Here is an 11,951-nt window from a genome sequence, read left to right as displayed (position 1 = left end):
TTTTAATAGGTTTTACCGCCATTGAAGATTCAAACTGTTAAACTATACACCCTCCTTGAACACACCCCTCTACCACCAGGGGCACGTTCTTCCGAACAAAGGACAATAAAACCCAAAGTCCCGCCTGTAAACTTCCAACCCTCTAATTGGCCAAGCCAACAGGAAGAGGCTGGATTCCTCCGAGGTGATAAATGTAGGAGCGCGGCTCCGCCCAACCTCTCTCTTGCAGTCTGACCGTCTCAGAGAAACATGTGATGCAAGCGATCTCCTCATGGAGATCTGATCCCACCATGGATCTTTTCTTTTGTTCGTCTAAAGTTCGTCTCTTCTTTAACTTACTCCCGAGTTCGTCTCCCAGGAAAGGAAATGGACTTTGCCGAACTATTTCCTCGGGTAACGTCACCTCAAAGACTTTAAGCCTTTCAAACACTCGCGCCGAATGCCAACGAACGCCACGTGATCCCCCATGGAACAAAGGGGTCACGCGCAAGCGGCCAACCATGCACGCGCCGGGACGGGCCGTGCAAAAACGCTGCGGCTGCGCTCCACACGACGCACGCAAGCAGGACAGGACCTTCGTTCAACATGCGGGCCGACCGGACCGCGCAAGGAGCCCGCGACATACACAGAACTCATATTCCTTGCAAGTATCATTCCCGTTACAGCTTCTAAGAAGCCTTACAATGGTGTTTTCGTGTTGTTTCAGAAGGGTTGATGTCGAGATGCTAAAGCTCTGTCTCTCTCTCTCACCAACTTTCCCCCTTTCTCTCTCTCTCTCCAACTCATGTTCACATGGGTATCAATTGTCTAAACGCCCTGCGTCGTCTTAGTTTGTGTTTAATGTTTGTAAATACATGTATCATTGTAGTAAATGCTTAAGTAGTTCAGCTTCATTAAATACATTATATCCTTTTGATTGACTCATTGCCTGTTGCTCATAACCCAAGTCACTGATATGCTTTCGATAACGTTACGTGCTCTTTACAGAAATACCTCAGACGGGTATGTGTAAACTTTATAGAGTAAGAAAGCTAATTCTTGTGGCCACAGAATTTGTTTTCACAACTCTATAAATTAATTGAGCTAATTAATTTTACCTGTCTTGTAAAACGTGGTCTGTATAATTAGTTACAATTCATTTGTGATTAATTGTGGGGATACACCTGTGCAGGTAAAATGACAAAGCCTCCCTTAATGGGAGATTTATTAACATGTAAGACTGGGCTGATCCAAATCTGTATGAATAATTATTAGTTATTAATTATTAATTATGACATGCAAATTCCCCATTGATCAGACCCAAGCAGAGTCTTTACACTTATATTAGTCTCTCTAATTCATCCTTATACCGAGATTATCAGAGACCGCCGGACCCGTCCGTATCCAGATCAGAGGGTGGACCTGCACCTAGTGATGACCACAACAGCACTGAATGTCACCGAAGACCATGACAACTAGACGTGCCCTAGACAGATCCCCTGTGAAGACCTTGTCAACATGACAGCCATCAGCACAGATCCACAGCAAAGACACAAGAACCAGACAAGTCCTCTGAGCCTGAGGTTTCTCCTATAAGGGTTTTTCTGCATTGTCATCAATAGAGTTTGGGTTCCTTGCCACTGAACTGAACTGAGCTGGGCGATGACATCACCATTTTATAGAGATGCTTTATAGGTGAATTGAACTCATTCCATATTTGATGATCTTTACATAGTTATTAAATGGAACTGAATCAACACTGAACTGATCTTGAACACAATACACACTTATATCAATGACAGAACAAATTTGTGAAAACTGTGTGCTGGTTGCCAGAGGGGTTGGATGTGGATGATCATGGATCAGAACTGTAATCTCACCTCTCTTAGGTACCAGGTGTTTGTCTTCCAGAAATAGAATAAAAATGGCACATCTAATGAATCATCCCTGGTCCTATTTCAAAATCTGTACCCATCCCCAAGATATTACAAAAATCTGTCTCTCACACACCTTTATAATGCCCGTCAATCTCTTTTACTGCGGGCCACACAAGGCGAGAGGTGAACCAAATCCATTATGACAGATTGGAATCTCCATCATCCTGTAAATGAGAGGTGTGTGTCTGAGCACAATTTACACAACACATCTCTGTTATAAACCACCCTACACCTAATATGGCATCCAAGCCTTTGATTTGAGTCTATGCAAAAAATATGTATGTGTTTTTAAAGCAACAACAGATCAATGGATAATTATAGTACATGAGGTGCAGTGGAATGAGGATGTTTGGTAAACTGATAATGTTAACAGCTTTTGTAAGAATTTTCTTTAAGAAGATTTCTGGGACAGTAAGAATAAAACTGAACCTAACCCAACCCATATTAAGTCCAAGAACTTGTATAGCTACACTGTACATTCTGGCAAATCAAGCACACCCACAATACTTTCACAGCATGCATATATTATTATTAATGATAATTTATACATTATGCATTTTACATGACAAGTAACATATTAATAGATTAACACATTCACATATATCATAAACAAACATGAATTAACAATAAAAAATAGAATATCAATAAATGTTGTAAAAACTAAATTTTAGTTCATGCACCATTAAGTAAGGTATAATGTACATCCAGCTGGTTGTTCTCACAGAATAAACCCTGACAGGTCGATCTTGCACCAGCCTGAAGAGGTTTATTCTGGAATAACAACCGGCTGGATGTACATTATCCCACTTATTACATGGCTACTTGCCACATAGGTAAATAATTAGACATGAAATAATGATCTTGAAATATTTTATTAGCTCTTTAAACACAAAGCTTCCGCAGAGAAAGCAGTTGCTAGTGGCAAGTTCAAACTAGACAGACATTTAAGGGATACGGTACAGTTAAACCACTTATTACACGCCATTTCGCCACATAAATGATTATGGGGATAAGAGATATTGATCTGACATTAAACTGTTTTAAAAAAGTACCTGTTTGTTATCTTATAATCCGTTACAGTGCACAAAACAATAGTCGCAAAATGGCAGCAGCTGCGTTTGTATGAAACAAGAGAGAGCGAGTCTGCGATACTGGATGACATAGGCCTAATAAATAACGGTACACAAAATATTGAATTGACTGAGTTTTAATATTTTATTAGCTCACCAAATGCAAAAATTCCATGAGGAAAAACCGTTCCTAGCAATCCTATAGCGCCAACTTAATTTCTACCAGAAAGACTCGGGAAAATAATATTGAAACAATAAACCATTTATTAGCAGCCCAGCAAGCAATATATGCAATAGAGTTCTTTGGCGTAGGCCCCGTCCATAACTCGCGATCCGAGGGTACGGATTCTGCATTTCCTGTCTGAAGATGAAGGCAGGGGCGCAGCCGACCCCCCGTGAGGTATAGGAAGGGACCATCCTGGTGGTGGTGGGGAGGATGGATGGAAGGAACCAACTTGGTGGTGGGGAGGGTGGAGGTGAATGTAAGCGTCAGCATCTGCGAACTCAGACATGTGTAAGTACCCATCTTTTATACCACAAATATTAGAACGCAATTGGATAGATGAGAAGGTAATGAATGACGTAACAATTGAGTCTTCCCGGCATGAACTTTATCATAAAGAGTTATCATATTGTTAAAATGTCAACAAACACAATCACGTTTTTTTTTATGTCACACAATTCTTTAAATGTGTTAATAAACTGATGAATCTCTGTATATTTAAGCTGTTTTTATTTTTTTGTTTTAAATAACTCTATAGTATTAACTACTCTCAAAAAAGCATCATACTTCTCTTAAAGAAAAAGCGTCATAGAAATCCTCTTGAAGGATGCCAATTTTAAATCGGGCTATGATCCCATGCATGTTAATGGATTAGATCCTCTGGATGCCAAAAATGTCAGTTCCTGTGCAGTTTCACAGCATTAAATATGTTTGCTTTCTCAACACTAACATGATGTTAGTAGATGTCCCACTGAAACGAGTGTCTCAAATTTGAGTGTTCAGTGACCCAATGAAACATAATGAATCTGAATTTATTGTATAGATGTGAAAGTGTGTTTGTGCAGTGTGGAGCTTTTCTATGCTGTGAACATGATTCTGCTTTTAACAGTTGGCAGGTAACCTACTGCAGTTGTGGAAAGCAGAAGCTAGCCTTTTAAAGCCAACTGTCTCTTCTATTAGTGTGCGTGTGAGAGAGAAAGAGCATGCATCTGCAGAAATCTGCAGCCATGCCCATTCAAATGGAAGATATCTGAGACATGCCCCTCAGTCAAGTAGATTTTGAATTTATATGGTATACCTAAAAGAAAGGCATATTTGTAAAATGTTAAGGCAGAAATTACCATTCACATGTATGCATGCAGTCAAATCGAGTTGCACATTCCTCAGATCTTTTGCTTTAAACTGAATATTCTGACATCTATCAACCCTAATGTGATGTGAAACTTTTTTCCTGGTATGCAAAACACGTTCTCAAAATGTTGCTCTTTTACAGCACTTTGTGAGCAATTTGTAACTAAAGAAAGGGATTTTAACCCTAATGTCCTTGTATGATAATTGAAAACTACCACAAGACCACAGGCCATGTTATCTCTCACCTAGAGAAGTGAGCCAGAACCATAATTGGTGTCACAGAAAGAAGTAGAATCTTTCAGCAGATAATGGAAGATTTGGTTTAAGTCCTTTTTGTGATTTCTCTGGAACAAAGGTCAAAGAGAAAGGGAGCACATTTTTTTGTGACAGGTATGTGTTAGTCAGCAGCTAATGGAAGGATAAGGAATACTTAAACTTTTTTAAAATAACTTAAATTCTTTAGTTCACCCCAAAATTTAAGATTTAAATTAGACCGCTTGATTCATATTGATTATGTTTACAATGACTTTGACTTTTGAATGTTTTGAAGCAGCAAAGTTTTGGACTTTTAAAGGTGACAGGAGTCTCTTATAACCGTCTGATCTGCAGCACACGAGACGGAATAAGAACTCAGAATAGTATAAACTTCATAACATTCAGGAACAGGGAAATAGGAGAAATCGCAAACCACCAGATGAGAACCGACAAGGGACTATAAGTTTAAATCCAAGATGAACACAATGACTGACAGATGATAATTAACCATAAAAACAAACCAGGAGATAATGAGTAACCAAGTAAACCAAAACTAAATGGTGCAGAGAAACAGGGACAAAGGGAAACAAAACAGAATATACAAGTCCATAACCGTGACATCTCTCAGGTTTCATTAAAAATATGTTAATTTGTGTTTCAAAGGTGAATGAAAGTCTTATCGGTTTGAAACAACGTAAATTATAATACATTTGTTTGGGGGGTGAACAAATGACTGATTAGGCTAGAATTCCGAGTGAAATATTCTAATATAGCTTATTGCAGCTACTAATAATCATATTGATTAATATGGATTTAGTTCACAATGCCGTTGTGAACGTTTTTAAGAATGTTTTAGTAGAATTGGCTTTCAACAGAGAGACATAAATCTTCCAGGTTTCAAAGATGAACAAAAGTCTTATGGGTTTGGAACAACATAAATGATAATTTAAAATTGTGGGTGAACTAATGACAGACAAGGGAGTTGTGCTGATACAGTTGATTTTTTGTTGATTTTTGTTGGACTGAGATGAAAGATAACCTCTAAATAATGTCTAAAACATTTATGTTGTGGTATCCCTTAAAAAAAAAAACTAAACAAAAAAAAACTTGGGCATATATAGGCTATCTAGTTAAAGAAATTTAAGAAAAGAAAGAAATGTTGATAATAAAACAGATAGATAGATAGATAGATAGATAGATAGATAGATAGATAGATAGATAGATAGATAGATGGATAGATAGATAGATAGATAGGATAAAGTGAAACATCTTTAAATTAATATATTAACTGTTTAATAAATTACCTGTTTTCAACCGGTTCCTGCACCTCAAACGGGAAACGGCACGGTCCGTCACGTGTTCTCCCGGAGCGATGCCCCATATGAGAATGTATCTGTTCTCACAGATCCTTGCACTGCATCCGAAGATCACTCAGCTAGGAATACACAATAGCCTGGTACAATAGTATAAAAATATTGACGGTACCGAAGTTTGTGAGCTATTAAAGCAGAAAAGGATAAAAGCAGACGTGTCTGGGAGATTGAACAGTCCCATCGTTGTGTTCCTGCGCCTCATCGCTTAAAAGTTGGAGCCGGTGTCTACTGTCGGTTATTTTCGTGTTTTCGGGAAACATGTTTACAAATACAACAACGATGTTTCTTTCTTGTTAAGACATGCGTGCTGACTTGATGAATGGCTCAACCGTGCTTCAAATGGAAGCGCGCGTAATCTGACTGTCTGTGGACGGGCTCGCGCTTCTCTCGGCGAACTGGAATACATTGTATTAACGCGAGCAAAACATCTGTCGATGATTGGGAGACGGCTGCTGAAAACTGAGAGAGGAAGAGCAAAGCCTGGAGCACAGAGAATAAGCCTCGTGTAGCGTTAAACACACGACACCACCTGTCCTGGAGAGGACGGTGGACTCTGGAGGGTGATAGTGGCCGTGGACTGGACATCACTGTGAACCTTCACCCGGGACAGAAGAGAAAGAGAGGAAGAGAGAGAGTAACGGGCTCCGTGATGGCACCAAAGTGGTTTTTATGTCCCTGTCTATTTTGGCTGTGCGTGACAAGTAAGAAGCTATGGCATAGGCTACTAGTTTTTCAATAACACTTTTTTTATAAGGCTATGGTTTGTCTTATATATTCAGAAAATTAGTAATGACAGCACATGAACTTAGCATGCAATACTTTTTATTACAGACATTGGTAACAAGGTGTTTTTCTTTATCCTTTGTACCCCCCCCCCCTCTCTCACCCCCTCCCCCCCTCTCTCTCACCCCCCCCCCCTTTCACCCCCCCCCCCCTCCTCCTCTTTCACCCCCCCCCCCCCGCCGCCCCCGCCGCCCCCGCCTCTCTCTCTCTCTCTCTCTCTCTCTCTCTCTCTCTCTCTCTCTCTCTCTCTCTCTCTCTCTCTCTCTCTCTCTCTCTCTCTCTCTCTCTCTCTCTCTCTCCTAATGAATGCATGAGTTCATGTGGGACACGTGCATAGTGAGAGACTTGTTGATTAAGTTTATTTATTTGTTCATTAAGTAGGTCAAATACTATTCTTTTTGTTTCCATGTTTCTGAAACTTAACAGAGGTGATAAGTAGTTTTTACACTGCTTCAGAAGACCTTGGATATATTGCTTGAGTTGTATGGACTACTTTTGATGCTTTAACAAGGCGTTTTGTCATTTTTGGAGCTTGAAGGCCACTGGTCCCTATTCACTTTCATTGAAGAGAGCAGCATAAACATTCTTATACTTCTCCTTTTGTATTCCATGCAAGAAAAAAAAAACTATATAGGTTGGATTTTTTTTATATATTTAACCTTTGAACCACATATGGAATGAGTTTGATTTTGTCAAACACACATTCATATACAGACAAATGTGTCATTATATACAAACATTTAAAGAACCTGCATGTGTAGATATTGTTGTGAAAGTATTTGAAGTTAAGACATTTTTCGGGCTAAATTATTTCATTTTAGGTAGTCCATATGTCCATAGACCCTTTTCATATAAGTTGAAGTAAATTAAGTAAAAATAGAGCAATGTTATCACAGCATTCCCTTTCCCAAACTCTAGTAGCTTTAAAAAAAAAAAAAAAAAAAACTCATATAACACAAAGTAGAGTGTTATAAACAGTCCATAGATTTAGACTTTTCCACTGCAGTTCTGTAGAGGCATGGATTTAGATTCATTTTATAACAAGCATTCTGTTTATTTTACATAAAAAAATTATGGTCCCAAGTCTTTGTGACAGTTGTGCCCACAGCAAGACAGAAAAACTTCTGTACAACATCCGTATTTTCAAATGATCAACCGTATATGTTACTGTTATATGTAGCAGTTCAGAAGATACAAGATTAAGATCGATGTGCATATATAACTTAATAAAGATAGCATGTAATTTGGATTTATTTGCTATCTTCATTCAATTACTGCACATTGAAAAAAAAAAAACATAAAACATAAGATAAAATGAATATGTAATATGAACCAAAAAGCAAAGGTACAGAACAGTAACCATAATATCAAGAAATTTGTCATGGAATTATTGCCAAGACTTTGAGTAAACAGTATACACGTGAAATCAATTTCTAAGATGCAAAGAACATACTATATATATATTTTTTGTGTGTGTGTGTGTGTGTGTGTGTGTTTGTGTATTAGTTATGGTTATGCCTGTGTAATATTATTACTATACTGTAGGAGAAGACCCATAATGTGAGGGATGAGAGCACTTAACCCCCACTAACATCCATTAACACAAGAGCAATCATGACAAAAGCACACAACCTCTTCACAGGCAGTTCACATAAATTACAGCTCAACAAATAGCCACAAACACACATGTATAGTGTAAATTACATCTATTTGATTCATTTCATCTTTAATTATCATCTCTTTCACAAGTTGTTGCTTATGTTGATGTATCTCTTTTACACAGCCTTTCTGTAAATCTACAGTTTAAAGTATAAATCTACCTTTAGCTGGAGTGAAAGACTTTACACTTGGGTTCTAAACTAGAACCAAGTTATGGATACAAGAAATTAACTAAATTAGCTGTACCAAGAGCGTGCATTTAAAATGTTTACCTGAAGCTATAGGTAGCAAAAGAAAGACAAGAGGGCAATCTTACAAATATAAGAGTAGCACAATTTGGGAAAATAAAATGATCTATATAGGGCTCATAAGTAAATATGAGATCACTGAGGACATCAAGGCAGTAAAGATCATCACTCTACTGTCTAGTATGATGGTAAAGGCTGCTGAACAGCCTAAAAGACAGCAACAGGATCAGTGCTCATTAGTGCTTTGTAAACCAATGCCACTAAACAAATATTTAAAATATATATGTTGTGTCTATGTTGCGAATGCTGAGAGATGAGGCAGAGAGAGAATCCACTTGCATGCACGTTTTTAATAACAACTCCACATGAATAGACAGGAACATCTGACCCAAAACACAAACAGGATCCACCATGAAACAAGCAAAGCACAATAGAAACACAAGGGCTATATATAAACAGGTGCAAACAGGCTTAACAGGGTAACGAGGACACAGACACACCTGGGGATCCTAATCAACATGCAAAACTACAATGAACTACAAACATGGCACTAGGACAGGAAATAAAACAAAAGTCCAGAAAAGACATGGGGAAATAAATGACATTCTACATTATTTTGGAGATTTAATGTGAAAGTATTACAATATAAAAAAATTAAAAATTTTAATGTTATGTGAGATTAAACGCTATTAATTACAGACAAATGTGAGATTAAACACAATTAATTAGAGAAAAATTTGCTATTAATTCGTTTTTTTTTTTTAAATCGATTGACAGCACTAGTATACATGTTTTTACATTGTACTGTATTTAAAAAATACCTGCTTGTAATTACAGCTGTAATTAATTATGTAATTACACTGTTGAGCTTATCCCTATTCCCTTAACACATCCTTAAACGTAAACATACCATGAAACATATCCATAACCTTATCCATGTCTCACCTCAATAGCAGCAAAAAGTGTTTTGCAAAACAACTTAAACACAATAAGTACACTACATTACTTAGCAATTAATAATACAAAAATATATCAGCACCCCCAAGTGTGTGTGTTTTTCTCGACAACTATTAGATGTTGGTGACACGATATTAACAGCATTTAGTTTCAGTCTTTGAATTTGATTAGCTGAGTGGCGTTCCAAGAGTTTTGATGTACAGTCTAACAACACTGGGAGTTTTCACTGTTTGTATCAGTCTGCTTGCCTTTGTCTGTGAATTAGTGGTGGAGATTGTTTTGTTACTCTTTCTACAGTTTTTATTGTTACGCTTGGTGGTGAAATGGGATGAATTTTAAGTAGGAACATGATTCATTCAAAAACTCTGATTAATTCAGGAACAAAATATCACTTGACATTCAAAATTTTGGGTTCGGTAAGATTTCTTTATGTTTTCTCTTATGATCACCAAGGCTACATTTATTTGATGAATACAGAAAAAGAACACAATTTAAAATAACTTTTCTATAAGCAATACGACTTTAGTTATCTTGACGTCAGATGAGCTTCATTAAATTTACAGTGACATCACAAAGGACCGTCTAGCCTCCAGGCTCGTTGGTCTAAGGGTATGATTCTCACTTTGGGTGCGAGAGGTCTTGGCTTCAAAACCTGGAAAAGCCCTGCGGTTTTAGAACGAGTGGAAGGAGCAGCCAATTGGACCCTTCCTTTACAGCACTGAGTGTGAAATCCCTGCAGCGGGTTGTGTTCATCTGTACTTCAATTTAGCCAAGATTTAATCAGATGACAAGAGTTTATTATACATTGAAAATGGTTGTGCAGCTTCATATTTTTGTGGAAACCATGATACATTTGGGGATTTTCTGATGAATAGAAAGTTTAAATTTATTTTTAATTTAAAAATAAAATAGAAATCTTTTGTGTAATTATAAATGTCTTTACTGACACTTTTATTACATTTAATTCCATCCTTGCAGAATAAAAAATATTATGAGTAAAAAAGTATTAATTTCATTAGAAAAAATCTTTCTGACCAAATGGTAGTACATGTAACAGTTTGTATCTACCTTGGCTTTGTTCGGAACAGACAATATTGTGTCTAAAATGTAAAATATTAAAGTCTTGTTTATTTATAAACATGCTCATATTTTTATTAGTGGGTTTGGAACTGATTTCTGCATTTGAATCCACTGCAGCTCATATAGACATTGAAAAAATACTGACAAATAGAATCAATACAATGGATATTAGGCTTTGAATCAGATGCTGCTGCAGATGTTTTTTCTGTCTTATGACGCATTGGCCAACGCCTGGAAAAGGTGGTCACAGATGGGTCTAAGATTAGAGGTAATAGGTCAGACACACATACACTCATTCATTGATTGTCGTTTCAGAGTCATCTATGGCTTTTGCAGGGGAATATCGTTCTTGAAGACTGAGTTACACAAAAAACAAACACAAACTGATATGTGGATCTGGACTTTGTGTTGCTTAAGGAGACAGCATAGCCTTAAAAGCTAAAAGGTGTGTGTGTGTTTGTGTGTGTGTGTGTGTGTATCTCTTCAGAATGGATCATACCAATTGAGCCTGACACAATCTTGGATTCATGACGGGATCTAGGTGTGTGTGTTTGTGTGTGTGTGTGTGTTTGTGTGTCAGTGTTCTGTTTTGGGAGGAGGAGTAGAGTCACTGGAGATCTTATCCCACATGCAGTGGGGAGGAAATGGCATGTGTTTGTGTGTGTGTTTTTTTCTACAGTCTTGGCAAGTCATTGTTTTGCCATGTCATTGGCACACTCCCTTCACAGCATTGGTGGGCTTATGAGTTATGATGGGATAAGATGCATAGTAAAATTATTCTGACATGTTTGTGTTGTTTGCTCTGCAGTGAAAGCAGATTACATGCAGCTTAGCAGACATTTTTGACCTTTTCATGATATTCTCAAAAACTCAAGAACTATATTTAAAAAAAAAAAAACTGCATGTAGAGATGTATCACTGCTTTGTGACTTTAATGTCTTTCGATGAATATCTGACATTTAATGACACAATTTTAAAAGGTTTAGGCAAACAGACTTTAGATAGATTCAAAGCTAGACAAGAAATTGAATGCGTTATATCATATATCAATTTTATTATTTGTGATTTATAATTTATAATTCTTTTTCCTATCATTTTTTTTGCAAAGCAGTCATAATTTTGTTTATTTATAGTAATTTATAAATAGTCAATTTAACACAATAACGTGCTGCTCAGACCGTTGAAGTCAGATGTCAGAAATCCAAGAATTTCAGAATGATCTAATTTTGCTGTTTGTTTTCAGTAAATGGTCTTAC

At 37.2% G+C, this 11,951-nt stretch overlaps 1 protein-coding gene across 1 annotated transcript in view; it reads left to right on the top strand.

Annotated features, from left to right (window-relative positions):
• The first annotated feature begins 6,015 nt into the window (after window positions 1–6,015).
• Window positions 6,016–11,951, top strand: part of chrnb5a (cholinergic receptor, nicotinic, beta 5a) — a 41,219-nt gene continuing 35,283 nt past the window's right edge. The window contains exon 1 of the mRNA XM_056256949.1: window positions 6,016–6,669. Coding sequence (XP_056112924.1) covers window positions 6,618–6,669 — 52 coding nt within the window. The 5' untranslated portion in view covers window positions 6,016–6,617. The remainder of the gene's footprint in view (window positions 6,670–11,951) is intronic.

Source organism: Rhinichthys klamathensis, unplaced genomic scaffold, assembly GCF_029890125.1.
Source record: "Rhinichthys klamathensis goyatoka isolate OS25496 unplaced genomic scaffold, OSU_Roscu_1.1 h1tg000133l_1, whole genome shotgun sequence".
Taxonomy (NCBI): domain Eukaryota; kingdom Metazoa; phylum Chordata; class Actinopteri; order Cypriniformes; family Leuciscidae; genus Rhinichthys; species Rhinichthys klamathensis.
The sequence above is the reverse complement of the archived record's forward strand: the minus strand, read 5'-3'. Positions and strand labels throughout refer to the sequence as shown.